This window comes from Peromyscus leucopus, chromosome 14 (assembly GCF_004664715.2).
Source record: "Peromyscus leucopus breed LL Stock chromosome 14, UCI_PerLeu_2.1, whole genome shotgun sequence".
NCBI classification, from domain to species: Eukaryota; Metazoa; Chordata; class Mammalia; order Rodentia; family Cricetidae; genus Peromyscus; species Peromyscus leucopus.
The window spans coordinates 51,848,272-51,865,936 of NC_051075.1; the positions used below are offsets into that span (position 1 = coordinate 51,848,272).

General features: G+C 47.1%; 1 protein-coding gene across 3 annotated transcripts in view; it reads right to left on the minus strand.

Moving 5' to 3' along the window:
* Heatr4 (HEAT repeat containing 4) overlaps window positions 1–17,665 on the minus strand; it is a 34,221-nt gene that overhangs the window by 12,449 nt on the left and 4,107 nt on the right. For all 3 annotated transcript variants that reach the window (XM_028877044.2, XM_037210702.1, XM_037210703.1), the window contains exons 2-10: window positions 14,801–15,732; window positions 12,741–12,931; window positions 11,742–11,882; window positions 10,253–10,456; window positions 8,010–8,153; window positions 4,469–4,630; window positions 2,758–2,918; window positions 2,054–2,158; window positions 52–170 (exon numbers count right to left, since the gene is read on the minus strand). In XM_028877044.2, the coding sequence (XP_028732877.1) occupies window positions 52–170; window positions 2,054–2,158; window positions 2,758–2,918; window positions 4,469–4,630; window positions 8,010–8,153; window positions 10,253–10,456; window positions 11,742–11,882; window positions 12,741–12,931; window positions 14,801–15,684 (2,111 nt within the window). In that variant the 5' untranslated portion in view covers window positions 15,685–15,732. The remainder of the gene's footprint in view (window positions 1–51; window positions 171–2,053; window positions 2,159–2,757; window positions 2,919–4,468; window positions 4,631–8,009; window positions 8,154–10,252; window positions 10,457–11,741; window positions 11,883–12,740; window positions 12,932–14,800; window positions 15,733–17,665) is intronic.

The window sequence follows — 17,665 nt, forward strand, 5'->3', positions numbered from 1 at the left end:
GGCACTCTTAAGAAAGGAAGAGCTTCTGAGCTCATGGTGACTGGGTCTTACCTGATCATGTCATGTACCTCTTTCCCAAGGTTCATTTGCCCCAGAGCTTTGGCAGCTGCTTGTCTTACTTCCTTGTTCCAGTCATTCCACATCAGATGGATTAATTTATGTTTCATATCCTATCAACAGGTATGATAATTGGCTAATTAATTTTGTACTTGATACCAGCTTTTCTCTATCCTTTAATCTCTCAATCCGGTTGGGCAGATGGTATTTCTATATACAGATGACACAATGGAGGCTTTGATTGATTAGCTTGCCCAAGGATAATCTGGTAAATGCTTATGCCTGGTCACAGAACCCAGGACTGTTCCCCAAACTTGTCTCTTTGTGCATCATGTTGGCACCAACATAGTGAGTGTGAGAGACTTGAAATTCGAAAGTATTGAGTACCTCATCATTCCAGATTGCATGAGACTTTCTGGGTTTAGTACTGCAAGTCCATGTATGTACAAACCAGGATAGTTGGTCTACCCTATCAGGATACTTTTCTCTTGTTGGAAAGGAAAACATTACTGCAGTTGTGGGTGATGATGGTGTAACTATGTGTAAACTAGTTTCCCAGCCGAAACACCTGTTTGCTTACTGAATGAGTCAAATAACTCAGGCACAGTACCCTTTTAAATTCCTGCAGTTTATCATGAAGTTCTCATCATCTTTAACTTGTTCACACCTAGTGTTTTAGCAGCAGGAAATGATAACATGTGTTCTCAGACCTCTTCAGGTTATTGTGCCGAATGACCAGATGGTGTGTTTTCTTTAACAAAATGTGAGGGTTAAGAATGGAAGGCACCCACTTATAAGCAGGAATAGCTGTGTTATGGGCTGTCCTGACTCTACCCAGTGTGATAAGAAGATGGGGCAGCACTAGGACTAAGCACTAAGCACTCGGATAGCTCACTAGAGTGTAATAGTAAAAAAAGGTTCAGGTTTCACTTGCTCAGAACTTCTTCAATTGTAGCCAAGTTCCACTCCTTCAGGTTGTTCAACCACTTACATTCAGTACATGCCAGTCTCCTGAGAGTCTCAAGAGAGCACCTTCTATTCACTCTGGATTAAGTTGTGGAAGCCTTTGTAAAAAAGCTATGAACTGGCTGTGAACTGTGGATGGGGCAGAGTGCAGAATGTTCTTCCCACAGGTAGCCTTCTAGAAAGAATTGTATAAACTATAAGTGGATACACTTGAGAGCAAGGGCATGAAGGGAATGCCCTGGCGTGTCCACATGAACTCTGGGGGAAGAGCAAGGCCCGGGAAGAACATCGGCTCTTTCCACATGGCCAAAGATGGTGAGACTTAACACCAGGCGTGCTCCCTCCTGGCACTTGTGTTTGCTGGAGCTAACTGTAAACATCACCTCATCTTTTGCTTGCTTTAATAATAAAATGAGAAGTGCTTTCGTTTGCACTACTCTTGAGTTCAAAAGCCTGGAGTCCCCTGGTACTCCATGCAGGCCTTTGGCATGTCCTTCGATCCAGGGAGACAGTCTCGCTGGCCACCCGAGGGGTCCACATCAGTTCATTTGTATTGTTAGTCTTGATGCTTCAATTGCAATGCCATTGTTATGGAAAACAGGGACTGTGCTTTTGTACGTGTGTGCTGAATATTGAGGGAGTCAACACAGGCACTGGTTCAGTTGGATTGTTGGGTCTGTTCAGTCTCCTGCTCAAATCAAGGACCAGTATTCAGCAGAGGGTGGAGAGGTCTGCATCATTGACTGATACTTTTATAGTGTCTGCTGGTACTGAAATAGTGTCAGATCACTATCATGTTCATAAGCTCGCCTGCTCGCAGGTTGTATGTGCATTTGGCAGGGGCTGCATCACAGTTTGTGGATTGCTACCCCACCAAGAAGCACTGGCTCAAAGTGAGAGAAGTACATGATACGTAGAGATACTCCAAGTTCTAAATAAGAGGCAGCAATGAGATACTCGAGAGAAACAAAAAGCAGGAAAACTCCAGGCCAGCATGCCAGGCTTTCTGAACTCACAGACGGAGACTTACAATGCAGATTTTCCCACTGATCCGGGAGAAAGCACGGCAGGCCACGATGCGGTCCCTCCATTGCCTGCTGTTCAGCTCCACAGCAAGCATTGTGTGGATCAGGGTCTGAAGAAGAGGAAAACTTGCATGGATAGTCTTGCTCACTCTTAGTACACCAGAATCTTGAAGAAATTCTGTCCTAACATGGCATGCAGCATAGTAGATGCCCCAAGATCACAAAATACTTGTTCCCATTGAGGGACAGAGTGAGTTTCTAAGAGACGGGAGCACTCTTTACCTAAGAAATCTGACTCGAGTTATAAACCATAAAAGAAAACACAGGTCTAATAATCTGAGCAGAAAGTGAGGGCCTTCCTTCTGACAGTTTCCAGTCCCTGGGGTGGTTTATCTGCCTCAGTCTGTGTGGAGTCTCAAGTTTCTATCCAAGAGAAAGGGAGTTGTAGGGGTCTTAGTGATAGCTTCTGTGAGAAGCAGAGCCTGCACATCATGACTCAGCCTGTATGCTGTTAGAAACTTCTCAGCTAGCTTCTCACATCCCCCCAGAATCTTCTCCATATTCAGTTTTACACAGACTCGGTGTACTTGGCCTGTGCTTCGCATTCTCAGCCACCTGCATTCTTGATTCATTATGTGTACCAACTCTAGACATCCCCCCACCCCAACCCGAAACCTTACTTCCTTCTCACTCTGAAGTGGACACATACCGTCTTTCCACTGAGATGGCTCAGGAGGTTACAGGCCTGTTCCTCAGTGGCCTCATTCTTCTTGTTAAAGAGCTGGTAGAGGATCCTCTTGATCACTGGGTAGGTGGCAATGCCTTCCATAGCCAAGCACTGAGCAGCAGCCCAGCTGTCCACACTATTACCTGTCCCGGTGGGTTGAAAAAAATGAGTTCAGAATGATGTTTTCTCCCAGAGAGAACCACGTTCGAGTTGGTACCTACAACTGTTACCTGCCTGACATCTCATTCCAGTGTCCCATCGAGTCTGCAAATCCACCTCCATACTTCAACCACATGTTAAGATTTTAAATAAAAACAAAAAACCTGAAAAACATTTTTTGAAGACAGGATTTCATTTAGTCCAGGCTAGCCTTAAACCCTTCATGTAGCAGATATGACCGTGAACTTTTTGGGAGATAGCAGTACTAGGGATAGAATCCAGGGCACATGGGGCAAAGCCCTATACCACCAAGCTGTAGCCCCAGTCCTGACCTTGACTTCTGATCCCCCTGCCTCTACCTTTCAAGTGCTAGAATTAAAGGTATGTGCCCCGAGGCTTGACTGAAACATTACAAGCTCTTCTTGGGTAACACTTCTGATATAGCTAAGAAATGAAGCTGTTTCTTTCAATGGAAACTGGGAAGGCCAGAGGGATCTGGGAGGAAGTCCCTTCCTAAAACAGATGTATTAAGCAGTGGATTGTTCATATACACAAGGCCAGACTAGTCAACCAGTTTTCCCATGCTAAGGCAAGGAACAGCTCATCTCAAGATAGGTTAGTGGCCTCTCACCTGACAGCTTTGTTAACACCAGCATGATAATGCCTAGGTGTTACTGCGCAGAAATTGGAAGTATGATGTGTTCAGGAGGTGATTTAAAAAAAAAAACAAAAACTTTCAAAATGTACTTAGCTATTGTTATCTTTTCAATAATAAAATGTTATGTAAGAGGCCATTGTATTTACTTTTTGGTACTAGGGATCAAATTCTGGGTCTTTTTTTGTTTGTTTTTGTTTTTTGAGACAGAGTTTCTCAGTGTAGCTTTGCGCCTTTCCTGGAACTCACTCTAGTCCAGGCTGGCTTCAAACTCACAGAGATCTGCCTGCCTCTGCCTTCTGAGTGCTGGGATTAAAGGCATGCGCCACCACCGCCTGGCCTTTTTTTTGGGGGGGGGGGAATTCTGGGTCTTAATGTGCTGGGCAATCATACTGCTATTGAGCTAGAAGTCTAGCGTTACAATTATTGGCTAGCATGTATTAACTGTATTATTAATGGGGTGCTGTTCCAGTGCATGCATACAGCACTGCATTGATCAAACCCACCTGCCTTTACCCACTTTCTGCTCCCCACCCCTAACCTATGGTAATCACTCTTCTATATTTCCACATGGAGGAAACTGGGTAATTGTCTTTTAGTATGTAGCTTATTTTAGGTAAGGTAATATCTCCAGTTTCATCCATTTTAGGACATGGTTTATAGAATGAATCTGTGAAGGCTTAGTCCAGGTACTAGTTCATGACACTTGTTTTATAAAACTACTTTAAAAAAACTATTGTCCTCATGTGCTTAACAGAAACTCAAACCCAAAGGCAGCAGACATCCCAGCATTATTGGAAAAGGAAAAGACTGGGAAAGCTGATAGTGAGGTAACCTCTTTTCCACATCCCAGGTTCAGAGTAGCAGGGAGTTACTCACCCTTCACAAGGGCAGTCTGCATGATGTCCCGGGCAGTGGGGTTGTGTGACTGTATGGCGTATTGACATATCGCTGCTGCCATCCTCACATTGGGGTTCTTGTCAGACAGAACAGCCTCTAGAGCAGGCAGGAGGGCCTCTGGCAAGTCCGGAATAACTGGTTCTGCAATAAGAGAGGGTACCAGTCCTTTGCACCCTTCCCAAGGTCCACCCTGCTGCATCTATGGCTTACTAAATCACAGTTCAGTTGATCTCTGTGATGGGCAGGATTTTATGTCCAAAGGATTCAGGTGCTGATGTACCAGTTTCCAATCAATCCCTTATCATCTGGTCTCTAGTACTGAAGTCAAAGCTACATCCATCCGGCTAGTTATAGTAACCTCCACCATTCATCATAGTAACAAACCCAGCCCATTCACTTACTGTCTAATTCAGTATTTCAAGTCTGGTTGAGTTGTGGACAAGTAGGTATCACTGCAGAATCCAATGGGTCTTTTAGACTTAACTACAAACATTGATACTTGCTATCAGCACTGTGCTTCAGGAGCATAGGAGAATCACAAGCTTGTCAGGGGGCGATGTCAGGCATTCCTTGTATCGGGTTCTTTTTGAGTTTGTTCAAATGTCTTTCTTAACCTTTTATTTTTATCTTAGGTGTTTTGTCTGCATGTATGTCTGTGTACCGTGTGTATGCAGTGCCTGCAGAGGCCGGAAAGGGCTTTGGATCCTCTGGGACTGGAGCTATAGGTGGTAGTGAGCTGCCATGTGGTGTTGGGAATCAAACCCAGGTCCTATGGAAAAACAGCCAGTGCCCTTAACCACTGAGCCATCTCTCCAAGCTCTGTCTGGGGTTCATGAAGCATTCTGTAGCATCCACTCGGGGTGAATTTACATTCCATGAGTGGGGTATCTCCAGCAGCTTCCTTGGTACCCTTCTAAGGGGCATCGGGGGCATGTGTGCAGTAAGGCATCGGGGAGCCCCAAAGTAGACTGGTGGTCACTTATCTTTCACTTATAGTTTTTTCCAGCTCTGATGTGATTTACCATCTGGGGCTTATTGTCACAAGAATTTTTGCCTATAAACATAGGAAAACATTTTAACTCAGTTGTAGAGCACCTGCTTTGAAGGCACAAGGTGCTGGACTCGGTCTCCAGCACTATCAATGAAAAGAAAACAGAAACTTAGGAGAGAAAATGGGCGCTAAGTTTAAATTCTTAGGCAGAAGGAGAAAAGGGTTGTTACCTCTGCCTGCAAGTATCATCCCAAGAAACTCCAGAGCCACGACTCAGATTTTGTACTATGAGTTTGTTTTGTTTTCGAGGGTCTCTTATAATCCAGGCTAACCTGGAACTCCTGATCTTTCTGCCTATACTTCCCAAGTGTAAGCATATACTTCCACACTCAGTCCATCTGGTTTTGTTGTTGTTGTTTTTTCACTTAGGTTGTAGGCCCATATGCCATCTGTTCAGAACATGTTAGTTAAGACTCTTTGATCTCCGAATCCAAAATCTGAAATACTCCGAATGCTCCAAAATACAGACGCAACACCACAAGTGGGATATCCACACCTATCCTCATGTGGCAGGTTCAGTGAAAGTGTGACACAGTGTCAGTGTTGTATGAAATTACCCTTAGGCTACATATATAAAGCAATATGGAATGCAAGTAACTTTCATGTTTAGACTCATCTCATGTCCAAGATAATTCATGTATATTCAAATATTCCAAAATCTGGAAATAATCCAAGTTTTTTCTGGTCCTAAGCATTTCAAATAAGGGATAGTCAATCAAGGGATGTAGATGGAACTGTTTGCATTGTGAGCAAATAGAAGTCTATTGAGTATTTAAAAAAATAAAGTTATTTTCTTTGGGTAAGAAGATTGAAATCTAGATGTGTAGGGCCTGTGAAAGGGATTACAATTCAGAGGACAAAGGTGTCCTTGTATGGACAGTCATGTGCCATACAATGATGTTTCAGTCAGTGATGGATCACATACTCCACAGTGGTCCTATAAGATGCGTCTTCTTGTAACACTGGAACTCTTTTCATATGAGTATTTCCCATTATGTCTGCACAATGATGAAATTATATGACACATCTCTCAGAACATATCTGTCAAGTGCTACAGACTTTGCAGATTTGGTATGAGATTATAATGCTATCTGTTGCTCAAAGAAATAAGACAAAATAACAATAACGATAGCCTGTGTAGAAGCATCTGGGAGGGCACTAAGTGAGGTTGAAGTCCTGAGGGCAGGCTTCTCAGAGAAGTGTTGTCTGCTGGCAGTCGGCAGGTTGATCAGGTGAGGACACAGTGTTCCAGTAGAGGGAGCACCAAACACGGAGAATTGGGAGGAGGCTGGGGCTGTAGCTCAGTTGGCAGAGTGCTAGTTCATGCGTAAAGGCTTGTGTCCCAGCACCACCAGATCCTAGCAACATCTGGGGGAATGCCCATGTCTGGAAGTCAATAAATAGGAAATAAGTGGATGAACCTTTAAAAACCCGACAAGTTGGAAGAGATAAGGCCAGCCCCTGACCTCATCTGCAGGAATAGCTGAAGTGTAAGCAGGCAGTTACTACGCAACCAGAAGTATGAGGATGGAGTGAGCCTGGGATGTCTCCCGCCCAGAGAAGAAGAAGTTGGCCCAGGTTTCAGGTAGATGACTCTAAGAAGGCCCACGCAGTACAGGGGAGTGGGCGGGGGTTTCCACCTGACATTTCATTATTGGGAGGTTATAGTTTGACTGTAGTGGAGGGCAAGTTTGCTCACCTGTTACTGCTAGAAAAGAGAAATTATGTTGACATTATTTTCCTCAAAAGATTACAAACCATCTGCAAAAATGGGAAAATTCCTAACTCATTTTTAATAAATAAAAGCTGTCAAATTCACTTATGTAATTTTTTTTACCCTTTTCCCTTCCCACCTATCTTTGCTGAGGCTCAAACCTAGGACTTTGTTCATTCCAGGCCAACACTCCACCACTGAGTTACACCTTCAGTCCTAATATTTCAAGATTTTTATTTTCTCTATGAATATTTTGTCTGAATGTATGAAGGTAGCGTATGTGTGCCTGGTACCAGTAGAGGTCAGAAGAGGATATCAGATTCCCAAGAACAGGAGTATAGATGGTTATGAGCTACCCATGTGGGTGCTGGGAACAGAACCTGGGTCCTCTGTAGGAACAGCTAGTGGCCATAACCACTGAACAATCTCGCCAGCCCCCAGCTGTTAGGATTTTTGTTATTATAAAAGGGATTTCAAAGTGTGAAAATGTGGACTTCATTGCAAGTCACTGAGCAAACAGATGTGATGAGTGTAATACAAAAAGCCTTTGGGGTAGAGGACATGCTCAATACGCCAGAGCTTAATGCTAGGGCACTGAACTGGAATCCAGGGCTTCAGTCTCTTCTCTGGAGATGAGCTTGGCTGTCCAGGCAGACACTAGGCCTTGATTTCTACATCTGGAAATGAGCTCAAGTAATTTCTAAGGCCTCTCTCTCAATTCAGATGTTTCCAAATAGCTGAGTCCTAGCTCTCACCTGGGTCCTCCTGGTTGGTGGCAATCCGAGGCCTTTCCAAAGCAGCGGTGGCACATGTGACGATGGCCTGGATCCTTATGTCATCATACATGTTGACGATGCCCCGCAATAGGTTTTCCACTGTCTCGTGATGCCATTCAATAACTATGTCATAGGAAGAAAAATGAAGAGAGAACCGCCTATTTAGGGCTAGGTATTATGCAATAAATGGGCAGGGTTAGATATGGTGCAATAAATGGGGAGGGTTAGATATTGTACAATAAATGGGCAGACAAGAAGTCTCTTTCCTTAGGACAATGCAAGGGACACATTAGCTCATAATAAAGAATTCAGAGAAAGGCTTCTTTGACAAGTTATTTCTGTGATGAGTCATACATTTCTCAGGTAGTTTCCCCCAATCTCATATGCTATTGCTTTTGCTTAAATAACTTTCCGTGGAAAATAAATGGTGAATAAAATATAGTGGTTGGCTGGTTATGATGGCACACGGTTACTTAGGCTAAAACAGGAGGATCATGAATCTGTTGTGGTGGGCTGAAGAGATGGCTCAGAGGTTAAGAGCACTGGCAGTTCTTCCCGGGGTTCTGAGTTCAATTCCCAGCAACGACATGGTGGCTCACAACCATCTGTAATGAGATCTGGTGCCCTCTTCTGGCCATGCAGACACAGCACTGTATACGTAGTAAATAAATAAATCTTAAAAAAAAAATGAATCTGTTGTGGTATAATCTTTCTATACACTGTAAAGATGTGTCTCTGCTTAAGGTGCCTTCTGATTGGTTTAGTAAAGAGCTGAATGGCCAATAGCTAGGCTGGAGAGAATAGCTGGGACTTCCAGGGAGAGAGAGGAATTCTGGGAAGAAGAGAGGGAATTTCGCAAGTGGGACATGGAGGGAGTCAAACGTACAGAATGGAGGAGAGGTAAAGAGCCATGTAGCAGAATGTAGAGTAATAAAAGCAGGTTAATTTAAGTTATAAGAGCTAGTTGGGAACAAGCCTAAGCTAAAGGCCAAGCTTTCGTAATTAATAAAAGTCTGTGTGTCATTATTTGGGGGCTGGCGGTCTCAAAGACCATGAATCCATGATGAGTTCAAGACCAGTCTAAGCAACATAGTAAGTCTCCCATCGCAAAAACAAAACAAAAACAGAGCAAGGAGTGAGGTTCTCAGCTGCTGGAGGCATTCAGCCTTCTACTTAAAGTTCTTTGAAGGAAGGTAGATTCATGAGAATCTCATTTGCCCAACCGAGTTCTACTCAATGGCAGTGTCTTTTGATAGCTGCATATCTTATGCTGGGGTAGTATCTTTTGTCTTTCCTGTCATGATAATTGATCCAGCATGTTCCAGACATGGGTAAGACAGGGTCTCTGCCTGTGAAGTTTTCTCAGTGTGGCTGTGGTAGGGGCCCCCAAGAGCCAAAGAGAAGAGAAACAGGAAACAGCCATGTGGGCTGGTCAGTGCTCCCGAATGTAGTACATACAGCTCCACCACATCTCTCCTGCAGTCAACTGTTCCTCATCCTTCCTGTCCTTCCCCTCCCTTTCCACCTCAGCTTCTTTTTTTTGTTTCACTGTGGAGTTATCTAAAGTAGCTATCCATTCAGAAGGTAAATCACTCTATATGGGAGACAGACAAGCCAAAAGAATGTCTAGAAAGCTCGGTTCCAGAATGCCTGTGCCTCTGCATCTGAGGAAAACCCCACAGACAGTGCTAGCACACAATGAACTGCTTCCTGCAAAAGCCCAGTGGTGTCCCGTTCCTCTGGCCAGAAAGCCTGCAACACAGTGAGTTCCCATGCATTGCTCAAGTTCCCACACATACCTGCCCATGCATAAGGAGTCCAGTGTAGATGAAAATAATGCTCACTTAACACCTGCTGACTGAAAGGCTTTTTTTTTGTTTGTTTGTTTGTTTGCTTGCTTGTTTGTTTTTCAAGACAGGGTTTCTCTGTGTAGCTTTGCAGGCTGCCCTGGAACTCGCTCTGTAGACCAGGCTGGCCTTGAACTCAGAGATCAGCCTGCCTCTGCCTCCCAAGTGATGGGATTAAAGTCATGCGCCACCACATGTGCCTGGCAATTGAAAGGTTCTTCTCCAGACCCCTTAATGAGGCAACCAGCCTTTTACAGTTTACAAGACGGGGGGGGGGGGGGGGGGGGGGGGGGGGACGGGGGATGGGGACACTTTTCAAGACTGGGGAACGCGTGCTCACGAGTACCTACTGTTTCAGGCCCGTCCTTCACTTACTGAGTGCCCAGGCAGTCTTCCACTCCTGCAGCATCTTCCGCAGCACCGCCAACTCCCAAGTCACGTCCTCCTTCAGGGGCTGGACCGGCTTCTTCACTCTCCTAGTCTTGGCAGACTCGTCCTTCTCACCCACCTGCAGCAGGAGGCTCTTGACCGGGGTAGGCAAAGCGATCCAACGCTGGGTTCCTTTCCTGAGCTTATAAGCTGTGCGGTGAAGAGGCTGGTCTCACCTGACTGCCTGACTATGGAACTGGTGACTGGGACAGGCTTGCACGTGCGATACACAGTGTGGGGGGGTGAATAAGAAGGCCCCCCCATAGGCACATATATTTGAAGGCTTAGTCACTAGGGAGTGTGACACTGTTTGAAAGGGATTAGAAGGATCAGGAGGTGTGACCTTGTTAGAGTAGGCGTGGCCTTGTTGGAAGTCTGTCACTGGGTGTAGGCTTTGGTGCATCCCTTTTCAGCCTGCAGACCAGGGTGTAGCCCTTAGCTACTGCATTAGCACCATGCATGTGGCCAGGCTCCCTGCCATGATGGTAATGAACTAAGCCTCTGAACCTGTACACAAGCCCCCAGTTAAATGCTTTCTTTCCTAAGAGTAGCCTTGGTGACTAATATACCTAGCTACATGCTTGGCCCCAGAGCCCATCTGACTAGTGGTAGTACAAAGAATCTTAGGAACTAGAGAGACAGTCTCTTAGAAGGTGGGTACATTTTGTTTTAGAAGTTCATTTCTTGGTCACCTCTATCTTACCAGATGAAGAATGTTATTCTTAAAAAACCAGAAGGGCTGGGGAAAAGGCTCAGTGGGTAAAGCCCTTGTGCAAAGATGAGGAGCAGGGTTTGAATTTCCAGCACCCAACTAAAAGGTGGGCAGGTATGGCAGCCTGCCTGGAATCCCAGCACTTGAAAATCTGAGACAGGAGAGCTCCCTAAAACAACCAGGTTAGCCAGACTAACGCTATCGGTGATATCTGGGGTCAACTGAGAGCTCCTGGCTCAATGGATAAGAGGCATAGACATTGAGGAAGACTCCTAACATTAGCTTCAGGCTTCCACACACATGCCTACTCTTGGGTACCGACACATACATGTACACACACCACCATACACAGAGACATACCAAGAAAAATGAAAAATCAAAATCAAAGACCCTGGGGCCTGAGGCAAGGATGAGTTGAGTGTGGAGTGGGCAGGTGGAGCCAGCCCAGGGACACAGAGGTGGGCGAGGAGTCTGAGGGGCTCCCTGTGGAAGCCCCGAGAGTGCACCTGTCTTACTGGTAGTTACCCTAAACCGTGTATTTACACCTCAGTAATACAGGTTCCAACTGGACGCAAGTTCCACCATCTTGCAGTCAGTAGTTTACAACAACAGTCGGTAGTTACGAGATCGTTTTTTAGTTGTTAGGAAGGGAGTGCTCTCCGTGCTGGTGGGGCCCTCACTTCCATCCTCCCTCATTGCTAGTTTTCTGATCATGTTCCTTACGTGCTTCAGGAACAGGCTGTAAACTCCACTTTTCTGGGGTTTCAGGGAAGATCTTAGAGAGGTGCTTGTCGTACCGATTGAGGTTTTCCAAGACGATTTGGTCTTTCTTCCCACCAATCTGGTGAACGATCTTCACTCCGTCTATGAAGATAGATGCAATGAGTGACCAGTCCCTCCGTTTCCCCTAATCTAACCCCTTGGGACATTGTTAAAGGGTGGTTGTTGCTTAGAAATGCCACAGCCAGTAGTCTTGTGTAGGGAAGCCTTATAAAGACCTAGGAGAGCCAAAGATAGTGTTTTCCATTGGTAGAGCAGAAACTAATTTCTAAGCAGTGCTAGTTAAGAAGAGCCAGCCAGTAGCAGTTTAGGAGCAAGATGGAAGTGCAAGGTGATGAAGAAGGGACAGCTTGGAACATGTAAGACCAGATCATGTTCTGCAAGGCCAGGCGTCGGAAGGCTACCCAGATGGAAGGAAGGGCGGTGACAGGCAGTCACGGAGACCCTCCGTGTGCTGAGCACTGGGCAGCTCTGCCGACGCTTCCTTGCCTACTGCACACAAAGTACGTTGTTGACACTGCTTTACAAGTATCATATTTAGGCTCGAGGGAATTCTGTAATTGGCTGAAGGTTACGAAGAAGGAATGAAGCCTGTGTTTAAACAAATCTGCCTGATTCCAAAGCAGTTTTGTTTTGTTTTGTTTTTTTCGAACATAGGAGGTCAATGGGGGTAGAGGGGGTATCTAAAAGCGAGGAAAGGGTGAACAGAGAAGAAGAGGGTGCTCCTAAAGTCAGCTCTAACGCACGCACGTTCCCAGCCCATCTTCCTTAGTTAGATGGAGAGATAGAGGCAGACAAAAGAAATGCTTGCTGCCCTGCCCCAAATCCTGCACCAGCACTGGGAGATGCACCCAGAGACCCTCATCGCCACCCACTCTTCTTGTCCCAGGATGCCCTCACTTCCGTGGCCCCTACTCCCACCCTGGAGCCCAGCACCATTACCAAAATAAATCTCCTGCTCGAAGGTGTTGTCTGTAGAGTAGGCAAACTCTCCGGCTCTGGGGTTCACCTGCCGGAAGGGGTTCGGAGTGGGAGACTGGAAGTTGCTTCTCTCTTCTTGGATCTCCTCGGCCGTCATGTTGTTCCCAGGCAGGATTTCGACTGTCTGTACTTCTGGGGAGTGTCCAGGCAACCTTAGCAGGGTTGAGAGAGGGAAGGTGGGGAGAGTGGAAGACACCCCCCCCCCATGAGGTCCATGACTCACTGTAGCCAGCCCCCTTACACTCCTGTACACAGAAACATCCGGGTAACGGCCTAATGACCAGCGTTCTCTCTGTGGGGCCATTTGAAAGTGGAACCCCTGGAAGAGGCTGTCTTCAGCCCCCCTGCTCCCCTCCACGGATGAAGCCACGCCCCCTGTAGTCACAGGAAGACGCCGTGGTGAAAGGGACAGCTGTGCTTCCTGCTCAACTCTTTCCATTTCCTTTTTCCTTTTTTTTTTTTTTTAAGGTTTATTTATTTATTATGTATACAGTGTTCTGTCTGCACACATCCCTGCAGGCCAGAAGAGGGCACCAGATCTCACTACAGATGGTTGTGAGCCACCATGTGGTTGCTGGGAATTGAACTCAGGACCTCTGGAAGAGCAGTCAGTACTCTTAACTGCTGAGCCATCTCTCCAGCACCTTTCCTCTTCTTTTTTGTGTGTACGGTGGGGAAACTGAGAAAGGGCCCTGCTATGTAGCTCAGGCTAGACTAGAATTTAGTATGTCCCCAGGCTGGCCTCACACTTGTGATCTTCCTGTTTCTCTGCCTCCCAAGTGTTGGGAGCACAGGCGTGTGCCATCATGCCCGGTCTGCAGATCGTTCTTAACACTGGTTCCCTTAGAAGGTGCGTGGATTTGGGGAAGCGAATCTGCCTTCTCTGTTACCTCGATGAATCTGTGGGAATTTACTGTCTGTTCACTAGGTGGGTACATCTGTTCTTTTATGCTATATTCCCATCACTCCACAGACTATCTGAAATACCAGCATCAACAACAACAACAAAAAAAAATCAACTCGTTTTTGTCCAGTGACTGACTGACTATACTTCCACATATTTTTGTTTCCTTTTGGATGTCAGGGAGATTATAACAGCTCCTCTCTCCACTCTAGCTGGGAATGAAAAAGAAGCCATCTGACAAATGTCGGCTCATCTCCTCCTCCTCCCGGAGGAGGAGGTTCTCTGCCCTGAGTCTGGTTGTGTTTGGTGCCAGTGAGTCTTGCTCAAAGTGAGGCAGACCAAACTCAGTGTCACGAACCCTCTGCTCTTCTCACTGCCAACCTGGACACATCGCAAGTGAGCTGGATCATCAGCCTGGGAGCTCAGCTCCTGGAAGCTGAGAACAGAGCCCTTCAAGACAGTGACTCCGAGCAGTGGTGGCGCATGCCTTTAATCCCAGCACTCCGGAGGCAGAGGCAGGCGGATCTCTGTGAGTTCGAGGCCAGCCTGGCCTCCAAAGCGGAAAGGGGCAAAGCTACACAGAGAAACCCTGTCTCGAAAAACTAAAAAAAACAAAACAAACAAACAAAACAGTGACTCCGGAACGGAGTATGATCTTGTCCTTCACAGATATCTGGCAGTATCTGGGACATCCTCGGTGGTAACCGAGAGGTGTAACAACTGAGACATCCTTGGTAACAACAGAGAAGTGTTCCTGGTTTCTACTGGGTGAAGACCAGAGATGCTGCTAACACCCTATACAGCACAGGCCAGCCGCTTAGGGTAGGAGAGTGGCCAACCCAGAATGTCAGCAGTGTGGGGGGCTTGGAGACCTCACTTCCAGGAGATCTCAGAAAGCAGGTGGTGATGGTGAACAAGAGGCTGACGGGAAAGTGAACTCTGAAGTATAGAGTGTGGGCTGGGGTGCAGCCGGGGGTAGTGTACTTGCCCAGCACGGGCAAGGGATGGGTGTGATCGTCAGCGCCAGGGAAAACACGATGACATCAAGTAAGGATCCTACGGGGCGTCCCTGAAGGGGAGCCACGGACCGCGCCAGGCCCGCTTGAGACCAGCCTACCTGTAGAAGACGGGAAGCAGCAGCTCCGGCTTCTTGACTTCTTTGTGGGCCGGGGCGACATTTTCACCCTCAAATTCCGCTATTTCTTCGGCCTCCAGCTTCTTGAGGAGATCCAGGTCGCTCTCGGAGGTGAGCTCATCGCGAATGTGGCTCCAGTCGTACTGCTGGCGCAGGAAGCTCTGCCATTTGTTGGGCGACTGCCCCGGCCTCAGCGGGCGCTTGCTCTGGATCCATCGCGCCGTCCGCTTGTCCAGCTTCTCCAGCACGATGGCTTCCCAGCCCCGGGCCTCCTTCTCACCAGGTGGAAGCCAGGTCTCCCTTTCCTCCAGAATCTCATCTGGGGAGGGCGACAGGTCCAGTGGATCTGGCTTCAAGCGGACATAGCGGGGGCGTGGGGGAGATGGGTTCTGGTCCAGGCCTCCCGGCTTTCTTATTTTCTTAAGCTTCTTTTTAGAACGCGCGGGGCTTTGTGTCTTGGCAAAACGGGTGGCGCCTCCTGCCAAGCGGGCTGGGATGTGCAGGGCCCTGGCGTAGCCAGGTTTCTCGGTGTGGGTCTTCCTGGCCTGCAGAGGCGGGATGATGTCATCCGTGTCGTAGATGTGCTTAAAACTGTACTGATAGAAAGGCATGCTGGGCAGGCCTCGCTGCCACCTCACATCCGGAGAGAAGGAGAGGTCGGCCGCCGCCCTTTTCAGATACTGGTTCTTGAGATGCTCACAGTACCGAGGGCTGAAGCGGAAGAGAGGTGGCACTCTGGAGACGGAGGTGCACCCCACCTGGTCGGTGGATTTTGAGTAGAGGAAGATCATGCCCCATCGCAGCCGAGGGAGTTGTGACTCGGGGCACGGGACGGAGGAAGCCTTTTTCTGTTGGGGCCTGGTCATGTTTCCCTTCCAGGCCTCCTGGCCGCACGGCTGGTTCACAAGCAGGACCTGCGGGCACCCAAGAGAGAGAGTGAGTACTCTGTACTAACTAGGAGGAGCTAGAAGCCCATAGCGGAGTAAGGAAGTCCTGGGAATTTAGAGAACAAGAAGAAAAAGAATACAGCGTTCCAAATATTTCTTAATCAGACTCTTGCTTCAAATTCTCACGTTTGTCTACAAAGCTCAGGCCTCTAGGCCTTATGAGCAATCATGGCTTTTCAACAGTACCTCACAGTTCCATTTTTTCTTTTTTTTTTTTAAATTCAGACATTTCCATTTCACGTTTAAACAGCTTGTAAGGAGCTGGGTACAGCAGTGCACACCTGATGTTGCCCCAGCTACTAGGAGGCACGGGTAGGGTAGCCGGGTGAGCTCAGGCGGTCCAGGCTAGACCCCACCCTTCGGAGAGCAAGGGGTTTGGGGTGGGGGTAACTTTGTCCTGCTTAAGCCGGCTGGATCCCCCAGCTGTTCTCTGGGCATTCCTCCCTCCCTCCCTCCCCACTGTGCAGATTGCTCTCACGTCCTCTACATGAAATGGCATTGCATCAGTACTTGACATAACTTGACCTGCTTCTTCTAGGTTCAGTTCAATTCCTGCCTGCCCGCAAACTCTTTCTCGACCAGGCTGCGTTGTCATACTTGACCTTATAAATCAAGGAGCGCTATGCCACCCTGGCCCTGGGCCAAGTCGCAGCCAGATTACTCAGCAGCAGGTCCGGCCACTGCCTGGGCAAGCACATCTGTCACTCTGGCCAACTCCTGTTGGTCCTGAATTGTTCCAACGAGCCAGCGGGCCAGATGACCCCTTTGCTCTGTAGCATGCAGCACATGCTCTCTGTCCTCAGGGCACCATCTTCTAGGAATGAGACTTGACCCTGTGAGGTTTCTTTCTGTCGGGGTCATTTCATCTAGACCGTTTGCTTACAGGACAGAATTGACAACTTCCTTTAAATTTAAGTCGCACAGGATTATTTTTATATCCCTCTGGGATTTTATTTTTATGAAAACATTAGTTTGTTTCATTTCTTCACAACCACAAGGCCACCTGGCCACAAGGGCATTTGATATTTAAATAGTTGGACTAGAAAAATTAGGGCAAAGGTAAAGGCTGGTCACAAGGAGATATTTCTCCTGAAACAGTGCCTGCTCTGGCTAGTTGAAAATTAACTGTTGGGTGAGACTGTTATTAGTGTTCTTCATATTCTTACACATTAGTGTGGATCTTGCTCCTATGTCAGGAAGTATTTTGGCTCTGAGCATCTTATTTTTTTTAATCACAGTTATATAATTTATTTTATTGGGTGGGTACATATGCCAAGGTACACTCGTGGAGGGTTAAGTTGGGTAATGTGGGAGCCAAGGTCATCAACCTTGGAGGCTAGCACCTTTACCCATGGAGCTACCTCACCAACTTTAAAAACAGGATGAGGATGGGTTTTCCTTCCGCCCATGTAGAGTAGCCGAGGGTGTCCCTGACATGCCCCTTAACCTGTGTCATAAGGAATTTTGTATCAGTGTAATCACAAAGAGTATCATATTGTCATCAGTCGTCATGCATTCTCAGAGAATCTGATATGATGGCTGACTGAAAAGGAAGGAGATACATGATAAGTCCATTTTTTTTTTTTTTTTTTTTGTTTTTCGAGACAGGTTTCTCTGTGTAGCTTTGCGCTTTCTGGAGCTCACTTGTAGCCAGGCCTCGAACTCACAGAGATCCGCCTGCTCTGCCTCCGAGTGCTGGGATAAAGCGTGCACACAACCCGCTTGATAAGTCCATTTTTAAAGCTCCAGCCCGCATGCGCATACTCACTATGTCTGTCTGTCTGTCTGTCTCTGTGTTTGGGTGTCTGTCTACCTTCTTCCCTTTATTGGACAGAGTTGATAAGAAGCCAAGCAGTGCGGTGACCTTGCAGCTCCCCCCCCTCACAGCTTCAAGACGGTC